We start from the raw sequence: 15,699 nt of genomic DNA, 5'->3' as shown, positions 1-15,699 counted from the left end.
ATTAAAAGAAAAAGTACAACCTAGTTAATGCCTATTATTTTTGCGCAACCAGAGCTGGCCGCTCTGACTCGTAATTTTTGATATATCATTTTTGACTACCTAAATAAGGAAATATTTGGAGTGAATAATGACGTTCTGTACATAAGAACGTCATTGGAAGTGAAACATAAGTTTTCAAAATTTTACAAGAAGATAATTTCACTTAATTTATTAACATTAGCATAAATCGAAAAAAAAATTAGTACCTACGTTGCTTACATAAATTGTAGTTGAATTATTGTTGGGGTGCACAACAACGGACTTAGTGATGTGGTGGAACAGAGTTAATCCATAACACGCCATTTCTATTTATTTTGGAGGTATGGCCTTGAGCTCTTCAAAACTGAGACAATGGACAAATGTATAAAAATAGCAGTATTTTTATAGTAAAATAATAACAGTAAGCCTAATAACTTTTGTTTTGTGATATTTGCTTAGTTTTTTTTATCATAAATGATCTGGTTTAGTTTTGTTTAATCTTACCTATTGACTATATATTGTATTGGTCTCCGCTGTGCTCCAACTACAAACCGCAGTCGAAGTCGCAAAGTGTGGCAACGAATACTACGCCCAAGTGGCCTGCTCGAGCCATAGTGAGGAACAGCTACATACAGAAGGGACGGAAAATAGAGTGTTTCGAATCACTTAGTAAGATTAGAATAATTCGTGTTCCTACAATAAATAATGCCCCGTGAACAGACATATTTAAACTAAGCCCAACCATTTCACATTCTTTACGTCGAACAAAACGTAACAAGCAAGAACGAATGTTAATTAAACTTGCATAAATCAGAGCCTACGGTAGCGAAAGCAACCCGATCTTACGCGCCGATAAATTTATTTAACATTCGATGTTAAGTCCAGTCCACTCCACACAAAACATAGAGTACTTAATCGCGCAGAGACGGCATCAACTAGAAACATTCTTTAAGCGAACTAATACTTACAATTTTATTTATTTAATAAATAAAACTTACAATCATCGGTGTTGGTACGGACTAGTTTCAATTCAATTCTTACGAAATAATCTATACTAAAATTGTAAAGTAAAAAAACTTCGTGAAAAAAAACCGACTTAAAAAACTGAAAAGTATAAAATAACTTAATAAAGATTTAATTTAATACACCTCTTACACCTTTAATATTAATAAATTACTATTATTGAGCATGTGCTATCTAATGATAGGGTTTAAGCCGGTGCCTGCCCGCTTGGGCTGTTTGGTTCTAGACTAAGCTATCACACTCAACGTGGCTTGACAGCGACTTCAAACAATCAATAGTCATATATATCAATAGTTAGCACATACAAACGATAGTATTTTATTAATATTAAAGTTATAAGATTTGCATAAGAGAAGAAATAAAAGAAGAATCACGAAAATCGGACCCTGAGAGCCTCCTCCTTTTAGAAATCGGTTAATTACTAAGTAGATGTGAATTTTATGAGTGTATACGTAGCATTTTAGAAGAACTGCCTCTAGAAACACTGCTTCAGCCATCTGATTTTTTTTAAACTCAAATAGCACTCTTATCATTTGGCTTTGTAACTTTCATACGTACAGAACGATATCGATACTAAGAGAGCTTATTCAACGTAAAACCACAGTTATCTTCAAAAGCGTGTACACCAACTAGGCAGGAAACTCACCCGTGCTTCTTGTGATGTTGCTTCTTGGGATAGGTATAAAATCTTAATCTCGCGTCAGGACACGTGACCTGATCGTAAATTCGTAAGACAGATGTTTAAATTCTGGATGAAAGTTGATTTTGAAGTGTTAATTTTTTTATGAAATATAAATTGTTATTTTTGTGAACGATAGCGCAATAAATGAATATTGTATTTCACCACATAAATGATATTACTTTAATTCTGATATATAAAGCTATTCGTGCCAAATGCACAACATTAATGTTCACGTTTTCACTTCTGGCGGCACTCTCGATGAGCATTCTTTATTGGATAATAGTAAAAAGTTAGATTCTTTATTTTTTTTCCAATAAATCCAAGTCAAGGCGAGCTGCTAGCTGTGTAAAACGCAGCCTGATGTTTATTGGTTGTTCTTTTCAGAGCTGAGGCATGTTTTTATCAAAGGGTTCCAACGTTAAATAAAAGAATTTAAATTTGTATTGAGTAGCGATGTAGTCCACAAAAGTTAGAGCGTTTTGTTCAGTGCTTTCATTCGTATAACGGCTCCAGTGCGTTAGTTACTCTAAACAAAATTTATCTCGATTGTATAATTACATTGGGAATCGATACTGGCATCGAGTGCGGTTTAATCGTTCGCATTTAAATGTTTGAGTCCTCCTACGCCCAATCGTTAGACTCATTGACGCCTTAATTAAGTTTTATTGAGATCATTTTACATGTAATAACTCTTGATGAATGATTTTACAGCGCCCTTCTCTGACGGAAATCTGTATAAATTGAACTAATTTTAACGATCTACAATATAATTAGATAGGTATATAAATTCTAATAAACATGCCAACTGCATTATCTACTATATTTTGTATCTTATTTCAAGATTAACCTTTTCTCTTTGTCTCTTATTTGATTAATGCCATCTCTGAGACTAGGTAGAACAGATTTAGAACCGTATTCCTCATGGCATCTCAGTACCTAATCTTACCCTTAGTGTAAAATCATTTATAAAAAATTATGTAGTATTTTACGCCTTTTCCTGCATAGATTAAGGCCCACTTTTTATTATTTCCTTCCTTGTAGCTGATAATTAAAATTTAAGGAACTAATATACACACATAAAAGTCTTAACAATTTCACTGTAATCTGTCTATACATATTTATTTTGTTCGTCTGTTGTAACTGAATTCCTCCTAAACGGCCGGACCGATTTTAATGAAACTTTCTGTGTGTATTCAGGTGGATTCGAGAATGGTTTATATTAACAATTGAACTACCTCCTAAGCGGCTGGACCGATTTTAATGAATTTTTTGTGTGTTCCAGTGAATTTGAGATTGGTTTAGATTCTCAATTCCGTCCATTCCGGCTGGATTTTTCAAATTGTAAACGTGTGTACAGGACAACGTCTGCCGTGTCGGAAACTCTTCAATATTGTGTGATAAAATGTATTTAACGTTGTCGATAACACAGACTTAGTTTATAGAAAAAATCATCAATTTTTTTTTGTGTATTTGAGAGATGTGCAAGTAACAAAAAGACATAAATACTATCACATAAACTACGCGAATAAAATATGGATGACAATGATTTTTAAACCTAATCATGACATCAGTTTATAAATACATTATTGTTCTTCTCTTACAACTAAATATAATTCAAACATAACGGTGTAACGGGACGGTGCCTGTAACAAGGGACAATTTATATGAATAGCAAATGAGCATAAAGCTCATCGTACTGCAAGTACACTCACCTACAAAACATTTAAATTTACACATAATTCTATTTTTTCATTGGTTTCATTCACCTATTTTTATTTCCTAATACAAATATCTTGTAGTTGTGCAAGTTTTCAATTATGATCATCCTACAGAACAATCATACAAAGGAGTATATTCATTAATGAATTTTAATTAATATGAACTTTGATAATCCTATTATGAGGGTGAAACTTTTTTTTATATCTTATATAAAAAAAAACATTAAGTCACAAACTTAAATAACACCTGTGAGGCGTTCAAAATACACATTAATTTCTCAAAAGCTCAATATTATGTTCAATTTTCGTTAAAAAGATTGCCGCAGTTTTAGTTTTTAAGGTAGGTTTTCCAGAAATTATCTCAATCCAGGATGAAGTGTGTTTTTTTTATATTTATCATCATCAAAATCTTATATCTCAAGGTGACAAGCGCAGTTGTAGTACCGCTCAGAATTTTTGGGTTTTTCAATAATCCTGAGCGGCACTGCATTGTAATGGGTAAGGCATATCAATTACCATCAGCTGAACGTCTCGTCCCTTATTTTCATATAAAAAAAGAAGACATATTGTACTGTCGCAAACAAGCTTGCAAAAAGCCACATTGGACTACATAAACGTTACACAATTCCAAGTCTTTACATTGATCCTATTGAATAAATTTCGAGTCCTGTGTTAAAATAGGGGCTATTAAAATAATTAACTTTTGTATATTAATACAAGTAGCAATCTCGCAATAAGTCATATATTGTCGTAATCAAGCCTGCAAAAAACCTCCGTCACCATAAACGTAACACCACTGAACTCTCCCACATAAATATTATGAGATTTTGATCGCGATAGTACACAGCGGTGACATCTAGTTAACAAAAGGATATAATTCTAGCGGTTGACTTCTTGCAATCTTCGTAATATGTGTTAGCGTGATTTATAGCGCGTTTGTTAGCACTCAGTGATGGCGATGGATGCTGCATAGTGCAGGATACTGGCCTTTAACAAGTCAACACACAATCGACTAGAAACCGCTATAATTGCTGTTAAGAATATAATATATTATATAACTATTATAATAAAGTTCAGAAGTGGCACTATTGTATATTATTAATTTAAATAATGTAGTCTGTACGTTTATATAATATGTAAGTATAATTTTATAGTCTCTTTAGATATGTTTTATACAATCAAATTTAATTTAATATAGGCTGTTTGAAAAATAAATTCGTGGCAATACTGCTTAGGCAGGACACTAACTATAGTAAGTGTATTGAATTGCATAACAAAAAACTTTTTAATAATTTTTCCCCTCCCACATGCAAAACCAAAAGCCAAATAAATTACGACTTCTTGAAATAAAAATAAAGTTGGCAGTTGTACAGACTGCTGATAGAAGTGAAAACTAAGAACTTTTAGTATTAAATTTGAAGTTTCTTAATGTTTAAAAGCAATTAAATTATTAATTCCAATATATTTTTAAATTTTATTTTCAAAAAATATATTAATCAAACAAAAACACTATTTCAAAAGCACACTATATGCACATTGAACTCTTCACTAAATCCATTTAATTGCACTTAAAAGATATACACAGAACTAATGATGCACAATACGTCAGCTGTATACCTACAGGTATACTGCTATAAGCATTACGCTGACGCGAACTTACGAGATTTCACCCATTCAAAAAGTGCCTAACTAGTAACTATATATATTTATTCTTTCAATTATTTATTTATCGCGTTCGCCAGTCACGAGCATGTCAGTGACGCGAACCCATAAGATTTTCCCCGACCAGAATGTGTCGAACGCGGTTAAAAAAGTTTTCACTTCAAATTGTAATTCATAACAGCATTTGATTACATTGAGATTGCGTGCAGAATGTTGCCCCGTATCCAATCAAAATACGTCTAGAATCTAGATACCCGGCTATTAAGGCATTAGGCAAATGATATGCTTGGTAATAAATGAGCAACGTCACAGATTGAATATCGGAGGTTCATATGGAAGTTAGAAAGCTCTCGGTACCGCCATACCGCAGTCAATCACAACTGGGTATGCTTAATAGGGTGTAATTTGGTTTGTGTACAAATAAAGCTGGGAAATTGATTTATTACGCTTTCGTGTTTCCGTAAGGGCAGAGAGAATATATAATGGAAGAGTTACTTATCTGTTACCGGTTATCTATCGTTCAGGATATCGGTACTGTATTTATGTTAATCTTATATATAAAATTCTCGCGTCCCGGTGTTTGTTACCAAACTCCTCCGAAACGGCTATATTGTTTGAAAATTTGTGTGTATCGGGTAGGTCTGATAATTTTTTTGTCGGTTTTTTTTTTCATTTTATTATGATTCAACATTAAAAAATACATACAACTTCCAATTTTCACACGTCTACGATCAAGATCTATTTTTGTATCGCGATTTTTATATTATTCTGTTCCATTCACAGTTACGCAATAGGGTTGCAAGATGACAATCAATATAATAATTGTAGTATGATATTATGTACGATCTATTTTGTATGCATGAGGCCAAGATTTTTTTCTCCAAACTTAGATATGGTTGTAATTTTTTTTTATTATTTCGTTTATTTCAAAGATTGCATATACATATGCATGAAACTTAGTAGCGCAATTGTAGTGCCGCTCAGAATTTTTGGGGTTTTCAAGAATCCTGAGCGGCACTGTTAACCAATTACCATCATTGAACGTCCTGCACGTCTCGTCACTTAATTTCATAAAAAAAAAGAATCTAGATCCTAGATGCACTGAAGCCAATTTTAGCTAGCTGGCCGTATATAAAGATTTATTTATACCAAGGTTATTTGTCCAAACTTAGATATGGTTGTAAATTAATATTTTTTTTAGTAATTTCGTTTATTTCAAAGATTACATATACAATTTAGTAGCTGAGACTTCTTAGTAACTTGCCTTAGGATATTTTATTGGGAATGACTCGGAACTTCCTAAGCGGATACTTAATAAACGATAAAGAAATAAACAAAAATAATTAAAATTTACAAAAATCGCACAATTTATTTAACACAAAATTTGAAGACTTACGACATTTAGGTTACGACCTTCATGAGCAAAGCGCCCATTTAACTTGAAAGATACCTTCCGTATACGGTCGGGTGCGTGGTTACGCGTGCGAAGATTAAACAATAGAGTACATCTGAAGTACAAGCCAGATAACCTGGTTGAACTTTCACTCACGTTGTCGGTACTAATTAAGGACATCTCACCGCTTCGGTCAGGTCATTTAACATAATGCACCGGTAACACTATACGCCTAGGGATTGCTTATAACTAATTCTAGTAGGCTTCATAAGATACATGATAGCTTTAAGGGTAAATGTATAGACTTTTATAATAAAGTCCCAGCCACTGTTCAGGCATTATATATAAATATTTTTTTTAAATAATGGCTCTCTCTATCTAAGTGATCCAGACTGGGACTAGATTATGATTATTTTATAGCAATAGCAATGACAGTATAAAAAAGTATATTAGATTAAAAAGAGCGCAAAAAAGAAGAATGATGGGAGAGTTTGCCGCTTCTTCTCTCTCAGAGCGCCATTTAATTCCGAAGCGGTAGTAGTGTCTAGTATAATAGAAATGACATCAAAAAGAATTCTAAAGGAATCAATTTTGAGAAAATAAATGCCTTTTACGCCTTTGTGCTGTTAATATCTAGCACATTACAAAACAAAGCCCTTCTCATAGACTATCAATATACTAGGTATAGCCAGATAATGCGTGACCAATTTTGATTTGTCAATATGTGCGGCAGTTCGTTGATATTAAACCACTTTATAAATAAGATTGGTATAAAGTATCTTAGAATAAACCAAGAATATGTAAAATGTTTACAAATAGACACTTTGCTTATGATTGGTTTATTCGGGCGTAAAACGTTTCACGCATTTATTATCTGGTATTGACAGTGTTGTCAGCGATATAGTCAATAAATATATTATTAGTTTTTATTCTCAGTTACAACTTTATATCAAGTTTATTTGTTAGGCCGCTAGGGTTCAATATTAAAAATACCAACGAGCTACTCGTAATGCCACCGTGGCTGACCGCTTGACGATAGATTCACTATCCTTTTATATCTTGCTTTATCCGCGGTAGTGATGTTAAACGATAAAAATGCTGCAAAAATGTCTAATATGGTGTTTATTTTTGCACTGACAACTTATTTTAATGGGCTTTTGGCTCTTGTTATAGTCTTGGACCAGTGGTTGAATCATTGTGATTGCGAAGCCGAATCAACGCGAGGTCGAGGGATCTAAGCCGTGAAAAATGTTTACAGTGTATTAAGGACGAAGTTGATTTTTCTGAGAAATAAACTTTTTAATGTAAAATAATTGTAATAGTTCTGAACCGTTAACATTTTCGTGTAATATAAATTGTCATTTTTCTGTACGATAGCGCAATAAGTGTATTATATAAATATTGTATTCAACTAAAATACTAGTACTTTTGTACTAATAAATAAAGGTATTCGTGCGAAATTATTACCTAACCATTCAAAGATATTCAAAAATGCACTACGTTAATGTTCAAGTTTTCACTTCTGCCGATCCTCTTGGACTGCAACCCTTATTTTTTTTTCTTCTCAAGAAATACCCAACGCGCCTATTAATCCATTTCTCAATTCAAAACTTAAATGAAAACCGCACCTTTTAAAAGTTAGTAATTCTATGCAAATTGCTATTAAATTAATAATATTTTATATTTCTTAAAACAAGGTGTAAACGCACTACAACAATTGAAAAGAGACATGTTAGGGTAATTCGTGTGTTTGGTGTAAAATAAATATTTATGTATGGCATTGATTTTTACGATCATTACACGTTTCAATTTCAACTGTGAAACTACTCTAACAATTGCCTTATTTATAACTAGCTGACCCGGCAAACGCTGTTTTGCCATACAAATTATTTTTAGAGTTAGACCGTTTCAAGGACATTGCAACATTACTTAAGTTTTCTAGAATAAAAGATTTTTCTAAAATAAACGTACCTTAAATTACTCCTTATTATATCAGCTATCTGCGAATAAAAATCCCGTCAAAATCGGTCCAGCCATTTCAGAGATTAGCCGGAAGTAAAAGACAGTCAGACAGATATTGATAAAAAAAAGCTATTTTGGTGTATGTACCGTATATATATTCATATACATGTAGTATATAACAGACACTCCAATTTTATTTATATGTATAGATAACATACTTTAAATAAAGTGCATAATAAGAATATATAAGGGAAGGAATTTAACTTGTAAGGCCTCGACTTGTTACTACGAACGCTACTCTATTTTTTTATGGAATACTAGTGGACCCAACAGACGTTGTCCTGTACACATGTCTTAAATTTGAAAAATCCAGTCCAGCCGTTAGGAGGTGTTCACTTACATACACATGAGCAGGAGAATTATATTATATGGACGGAATTGAGAATCTAAACCAATCTCAAATTCACTGGAACACACAAAAATATCATCAAAATCGGTCCAGCCGTTTAGGAGGTAGTTCAATTGTGAATCTAAACCATCCTCGAATCCCCTTGAACTCACACAAAAAATTTCATCCAAATCGGTCTAGCCGTCTAGGAGGAGTTCAGTGTATGTCACTGAATTATATATATAAAGATATATATTTTTATGAGGAATACAGATAGATTGGGAATGGAGCGACCACCCTCAGGCTATTTAGTCATAAATTATATCGTACTAACTTATACAGTGAGGAAATTTTATTTAAAAAAGATGACCGCTGAGTTTCTTGTGCCCGTTCTTGTCAAGTCTGAGGCATACATTTTCAAACAGTAGTTTTTGACGTTCAATAAGTGAACTCATATCCTATTTTGAATTAGGGTTCGGCAAACAAAACAAAAAACCCACGAAAACGTAAAGCAAATTCTCCGATAGACAAAATCGTAACAAATTCGATTAAAACTTTCGCAACAAATTTCAGTATAGTCCGCAAAACAAGCTTAGCAAGATACATAAGTGAACAGCTTATATCACGGCGATTGTTCAACGCAAGAAATCGAACAATTTCGAAAAAAACCGCGATCTGTGATAGTCACGATATAGGAAGTTTTGAAACAAAAGCAATGAGGCAAGAGGCATGTATGTAAAGTAAAACGTGCGCACACGTCACGACCCGATGTTGGGTTAGATAATCTATATTTGCTGCAACACTAGGAACAATATTGAGCGCGATAGTGCCACGAAAATGGGTCACTGGTTTTGTGGTCGTTCGATATAATAGCCGCCTTTACGTTACCTGTTGCCATAATTGCTTTATTATCTATGCAGTTGCTTTACACAAATAAATCTATTTACAGACATTTGCAAATATATAATATACAAGTGTACTAGCTCACCCGACAAACGCTGTTCTGTCAAAAAAAAATTTCACTTCTCATGCTCTGAAATTGCTTATTTGTGCACGATATAGGCTGCACAAAATCGATGTGCACAAGTGCACAAAAGTATCTACTCATAAATGTGTCTAAATTAAGGCAAAGAAAATGACCCATACAGCCAAACACAATAAAAAGTTCAGAGATAGAATTTGTTATTTTTATAATATTTACTTTAATGTAATCACAGTTAATGAAATAAGAACGTATTTCTGAATGATTTTATAATGTATAGTAATAAAATGATAAGAATTAAGGTGTATTCAGCTTTTATATTACTGCCTTCTATTTGCCATTTTCTTTTTAAATTATTAACATGGATATAGTATGTTATTCTTAAGAGATAGACAAATGGCATCGGGGACTTTTCTTTAGGCCTATATTAGATCCATAATTCCACTATACATTACTTTGTTATATCTCAAAAGGTCGAGACAGTATTTCGCGTTGAAAACTTCCAGACGGCTTATTTTTTTCCGACACCTCTAACAAAGGACGTGAATGTATATTAATATGTATACAAAAACTTAAAAATTTATATACTAAAACCTAACTCAAGAACCATGCTATCCATTGGTAACAGCAACACGTAAATCGGTGCAGTAGTTTTTGAGTTTATCGCGAACAGACAGACAGAAGCAGCGGAGGACTTTATAATATTATGTAGTGATAAGTATTTTTTACGACAATAAATTACTGGACGAGCCTACTAAAATTCTTAGCCGCATCGCACTAACGATATATACCGGGTTTAAAAGTGATTTAACCGTGCTCAAATTTAATTGGTATTACAAAACCAGTCTTAAGACTAAACCATCGATCGTCTTTGGAACTAAAGCCAAACCACCGAGACACCTAGGTTAACTATGGTTTTACCCTTTACCATAATTTAGGGAAGGGAAAGACCCGCCCCACGTCACAAGATCATGTGAATGCCTTAGAGATACGCTAGGCAAGAACCCTATGATAACTATATTCTGCTCGCGGCATTAATCTTTAGAGAAACTAAATGTTCTTTATGCTAATTATGAATGGATAAAATTTAGTCACATTAAGTCCTTTTCTACCCAAGGTTTGTAATAAAATTTCATTATAGCTGTGGTGAAGCTCAACAAAAAAAAATATACTACATATTTCGTATAGTAAACTGTAAAATTTATGTACTAAATAATAAAAATTGAATTCAGTGTTGTACTTCTGTAATCGTTTGCATGCTTAAAACAAGTGGTCTCGGCTCAATAACAAAGAAGAAACCACATCCTTATTAATATGTATATAATTTGAATGTAACTTTGATTGTTAGCCTTTCACGCCTAAAGCACTGAACCGATTTTGATGAAATTTATAATATTACAAAGATAAACAAGATCTTGGGAAAGCTTAGCGGAGTTGAAATAGGGGTTGGAAGTTTATATGAAAGTTCGTCATTATCAAAGAAGATCCATGAAACTTTTAAATATTTGTTCTAGCGTTTTTAATATTTAGAGCTGTGTGGAGATGAAAAGGGGGACGAAAGTTTTGTTATAAGGTACCATCACCTTATAACAAAAAATAAATAAACAAAGCAGTTTGATGTATATTATTTGAAAAGTGGGTATATTAAAAAATAAAAAATGCTGTTCGAAAAAAAAAAAATTGCGCGCGCACGAATCCGCAGGTAGAAGTTGGTACCAAATAAATTCCAAGAAAGTATAGTAAGAACGTGTGATTGCGTAAATGATACACTTTCTTATATGACAGGTGACGACCTACACGACCATCGAGGTTCTCCTACCCGTGTATGCATGCTTGGTAAAGCATATGCGATGGTAGTTGAAACTTAAAAAAAAATCCAATTGGTTCAAAAAGCATGTACAGTATGGTCCAGTGAACAAAGCTCATTTTCTATGTAACTATATGAGACTTGTTTGAAACTGAATTGCTTATGATCCCGAACACGTAGAAACCCAAACTCAGCGATTTTAAGCTTTCCTGATAGGGGCATATATCTATTTCAGTTGCTGAGGAATAAAATTTCCAACACCGTGTTTATGCTTTTTATGCATTGATGTTACCTTTATGGAAATTCCTTGGATGATTTATACGTCCAGATAGAGTATCTTGCTGTTAGGCAGCCGATAAAAACGGACCAGGAATATTAGTTTAGTGTACTGACACTCGCAATTTGTATGACACTTTGTGTTAGTTTGCGTGAATAACTCAGAATAAAAGATATACACTCAATTTTTTTCGACATTTTCACAGCTGTCATAGTCTATCGAGACGTATAAATGATCTAAAGTTAATTCTAATATATTAATATTGAATCCTGGCTTTTGCGATATTTATAATATTTAGTTCTCATCATAACACGTGTGTAGGTTTGCGTATACTAATATTATCGTTGTATCCTCCGTTCTAGGCTTACTTAAGTCTGAAATTTAATCTGTTGTCATAGTGTGAATTTTATCAAATAATACGTTATTCTAACACAACTAAAGACAGAAAACGGACTGTGGTATTGCCATAAGAACGCACTTTTAATAAATTTGATGTGTTTGGGTGTGTGTATGTGTGCGATTACTTATGTAGGCACGCTAGAAGTTTTACGTATGTAACTCTAGTATCTAGCCTAGCGAAACTCTCTAAGAAAAAATCGATTCACTCGATTGAATGGTGCAGTCATTAATGACCTGTATGGCCGAGTGGTTAGCGATCCCACCTACAAAGAGGTCCCGTGTTCGAATCCCGGTAGGTGCAAGCATTTATATGAATTAAATATGGATGTTTGTTTCCGAATCATGGATGATTAAATGTATTTATGTATGTTTACATGAATTTATGTATGTTTAAGTAAGTATATTGTAATAAATATATCATTGTCTTGTAACCCATAACACAGGCTATATAATATATTTAACTTAAGGCAAGATAATTTGTGTAAAAATATTGAAAGATTGACAGATGACGGCTATAATCTTGTAAAAAACGGAGATAGTCGAAATCGACTACGTTTTAAGCATCTGTTCGCTTATTAAACATAAAAAAAAAACAGTTACAACTAAACTTAAACACTAAAACGAAACATACAGATTATAAAAAGTAATTACAATTAGAACAAATTCATAGTAATAACAAATATAAAATAAAAAGCTAGTCTCTTTGAACGCAACTAAGACTGGAATATAATATTTCTCACATTGATTTCTTTAGATTTCTTATCATAGTAAATATTCTGTTATTAGTTAGCTAGTTACTTATAATAATAGTTTAATTCTAATTCATATCCTGATAAAGCATAACCAGGGATTCGCATCAAACAATATTTATTTATTTTCTCAAAATTGATTCCTATAGAATTATTTTAGATGTGTGCCCGGAGAGAGCAGGAACGACTATACTACTTTTTTTTTACAATAAGGGACGACACGGGCAAGACGTTCAACTGATGGTAAATGATACGCCCTGCGCATTACTATGTAGTGGACTCAGGATTCTTGAAAAACCCAAGAAATCAAGTTAGGATATCATCCCCACCATTTTTATGTGTGGCGGTCCTCCACAGTGCGGTTTTCAAGGAGCTTTCTTCCACGTACTATAAAGCTGTGGAATGAACTTCCTTGTGCGGTGTTTCCGGGACGATACGACATGAAAACCTTCAAAAAAAGCTTCCTTAAAGGCCGACAACGCTCCTATGATTCTTCTAGTATTGCAAAGCACGTGATTCCTCTGGTGTTGCCAGAGAATGAGGGCAGCCCCGTTGACTCGTAAGCTCGCTTGCCTCCTCCTTTTTCCATAAAAAAAAATCTGTTTCACTGTACAAATAGGCGCCGTTGTGGTAACTACTGCTGTACGGGAGCACTAACCTGATGTTCTCGAAGCTTCCTCAACAGGTCGTGGTAGGGCGCCGCGCGGGCTGCTGCCAGCGAGGGTGGAGGCAGTCTTCCTTCCATTCCGTGCAGCCATCGCCGCAAGCAACGAAGCTCGTGTGCTGTGTCTACAGAGAGTAAGTATTATTTAAAAAAATATTTATTTTAAAGAATTATTTAAAATTATAAATGAATCGTCGATATTTTACATATGGAATATATTTTTAGCCCACTTCTAAACTAAGTCTGAGTACAAAAACAAAACAAAATTAATCCAAACAAAACCAATAAAATGAATCTTTTGATATTTGGAGCCATATTTAAACATGAGGGATTAGCGCCTTATTTGTTCAATCATGTTTGTTTTTAATTGTTATAATAATTGAAATAAGTGTTATAATAAGTCAAAATTCATAATTCTGTCTCCACAATAACCTAAAAAATTTCGATAGTTTTCTATGAGTTCAAAAAATTTAAATATTGGTCCACAAATTGCCGAGAAACAATTTAACACAGAAATCAATTGGAGTCACCCGGTGGGAGCTCCGCTCAGCTTCGCTTCGCCCAAAAATAATCTTAATATATTTATCATATAAATTACGTGACACGTTGTTTGTCCGCGATGGACTCCTAAACTAAAGAACAGATTTTAATGGGGATTACTTCATGGAGTGCCGTTTGGTCCAACTTGAGAGATAGGATAGTTTTTATTTAGATTTGGGACCCATAATTATTTTTATTTTCAATATTTATTTTGTATGGAAAAAAATTCTATGAGAGAATTTATTGACGCACGGTTTGATAGTTCCGCTTTGAAACAATTTCACTTTAACAACAGGGAGCATTTTTTACGAAATAATTCTTGATGTTCTGAAATAATATTAGCAAAGTCCTATAAAACAGTTTTTTTTTTACTATCTACAGATCAACGTCTGTCAGGTCAGCTAGTATCATATATTTCTACGATTATTAACAAATTAAATACATTTATTTGAACACTTCAATTTAACAGCCAATGTCTATTCATTATATTTCTATAACTATTCACTACATTTTAAACAATATTGGAAATTTTACTAATGCGGATTAGAAAAAAAAAATATGCAGTGATTAAAAATAAACTTTTTTTATTAATTGCATAAAAATCATTTACCCTATACAGTGTAAATATTAAGGAAGCGTTACAATAACGCAACAGGTCCATTTTAACATTTTTACTACACTGCTCAAATCTTATATTATATCGTTTTTAAAAGTTCCCATGTCAGTTTGCTTGTATGTGGCTGAAAACCGCATTGTCATGGAACGCCACACATCTAGATGATATATGAGTTTGTGGCGTGCAGTGCGTAAGTAGGATTCGGCGACAGGAATGAAATCAAACAGCTCTCCCGAGCACTCCCCGCCGTTCACACAGGACAAGATGGCCGAAAATTAGAGCAGTTTTCAATTACATGCGTAAGTTGGTTGGAGTTCATATTGAACCTGTGCTCCATAAAGCGCTAGGAATGTGGGCCGACTTGAAGTTATGGCTTTACCTATTCATAACTTTCAGTTTCTTCGAAGCCAATCTGGCTTTATCTTCCAGATAACCGTGGCATTGGCATTTGCTCCAGATTCCGAGATGCCGATACTGCATTAAAGGTAGAGCGTTAATGACCCATCTTAAGAGAGACTTCGTTAGAGCGGACTCAATGGAAGTTGGAAATTCATACGCCACCAATTGAGGATTTCCCGGAGGAGATTTTCATGACAAGTGTAAACAGCATCCAACATATATTTGATATAACAGTGTTTTCTTTATATATTAAAGGGGATAAACGAGCAAGAGAAAGGGGGTGATGGAAAGTTGTGAGGCAACCGTCCATGGACATCCGCAACACCAAGAGATGCGTTTTCGGCCTGTAAGGTGAAGAATGCTCTATGCTTGAAGGTTCCTCAGTCGTATTGGTTCAGGTTTTATTTTCTTCTGAATTAC

General features: G+C 33.6%; 1 protein-coding gene across 1 annotated transcript in view; it reads right to left on the bottom strand.

Moving 5' to 3' along the window:
* Positions 1 to 15,699, bottom strand: part of LOC126971620 (uncharacterized) — a 318,228-nt gene that overhangs the window by 162,187 nt on the left and 140,342 nt on the right. The window contains exon 7 of the mRNA XM_050817982.1: positions 13,719 to 13,849. Coding sequence (XP_050673939.1) covers positions 13,719 to 13,849 — 131 coding nt within the window. The remainder of the gene's footprint in view (positions 1 to 13,718; positions 13,850 to 15,699) is intronic.

This window comes from Leptidea sinapis, chromosome 2, assembly GCF_905404315.1.
Source record: "Leptidea sinapis chromosome 2, ilLepSina1.1, whole genome shotgun sequence".
In the NCBI taxonomy this organism is placed as follows: domain Eukaryota; kingdom Metazoa; phylum Arthropoda; class Insecta; order Lepidoptera; family Pieridae; genus Leptidea; species Leptidea sinapis.
The sequence above is the reverse complement of the archived record's forward strand: the minus strand, read 5'-3'. Positions and strand labels throughout refer to the sequence as shown.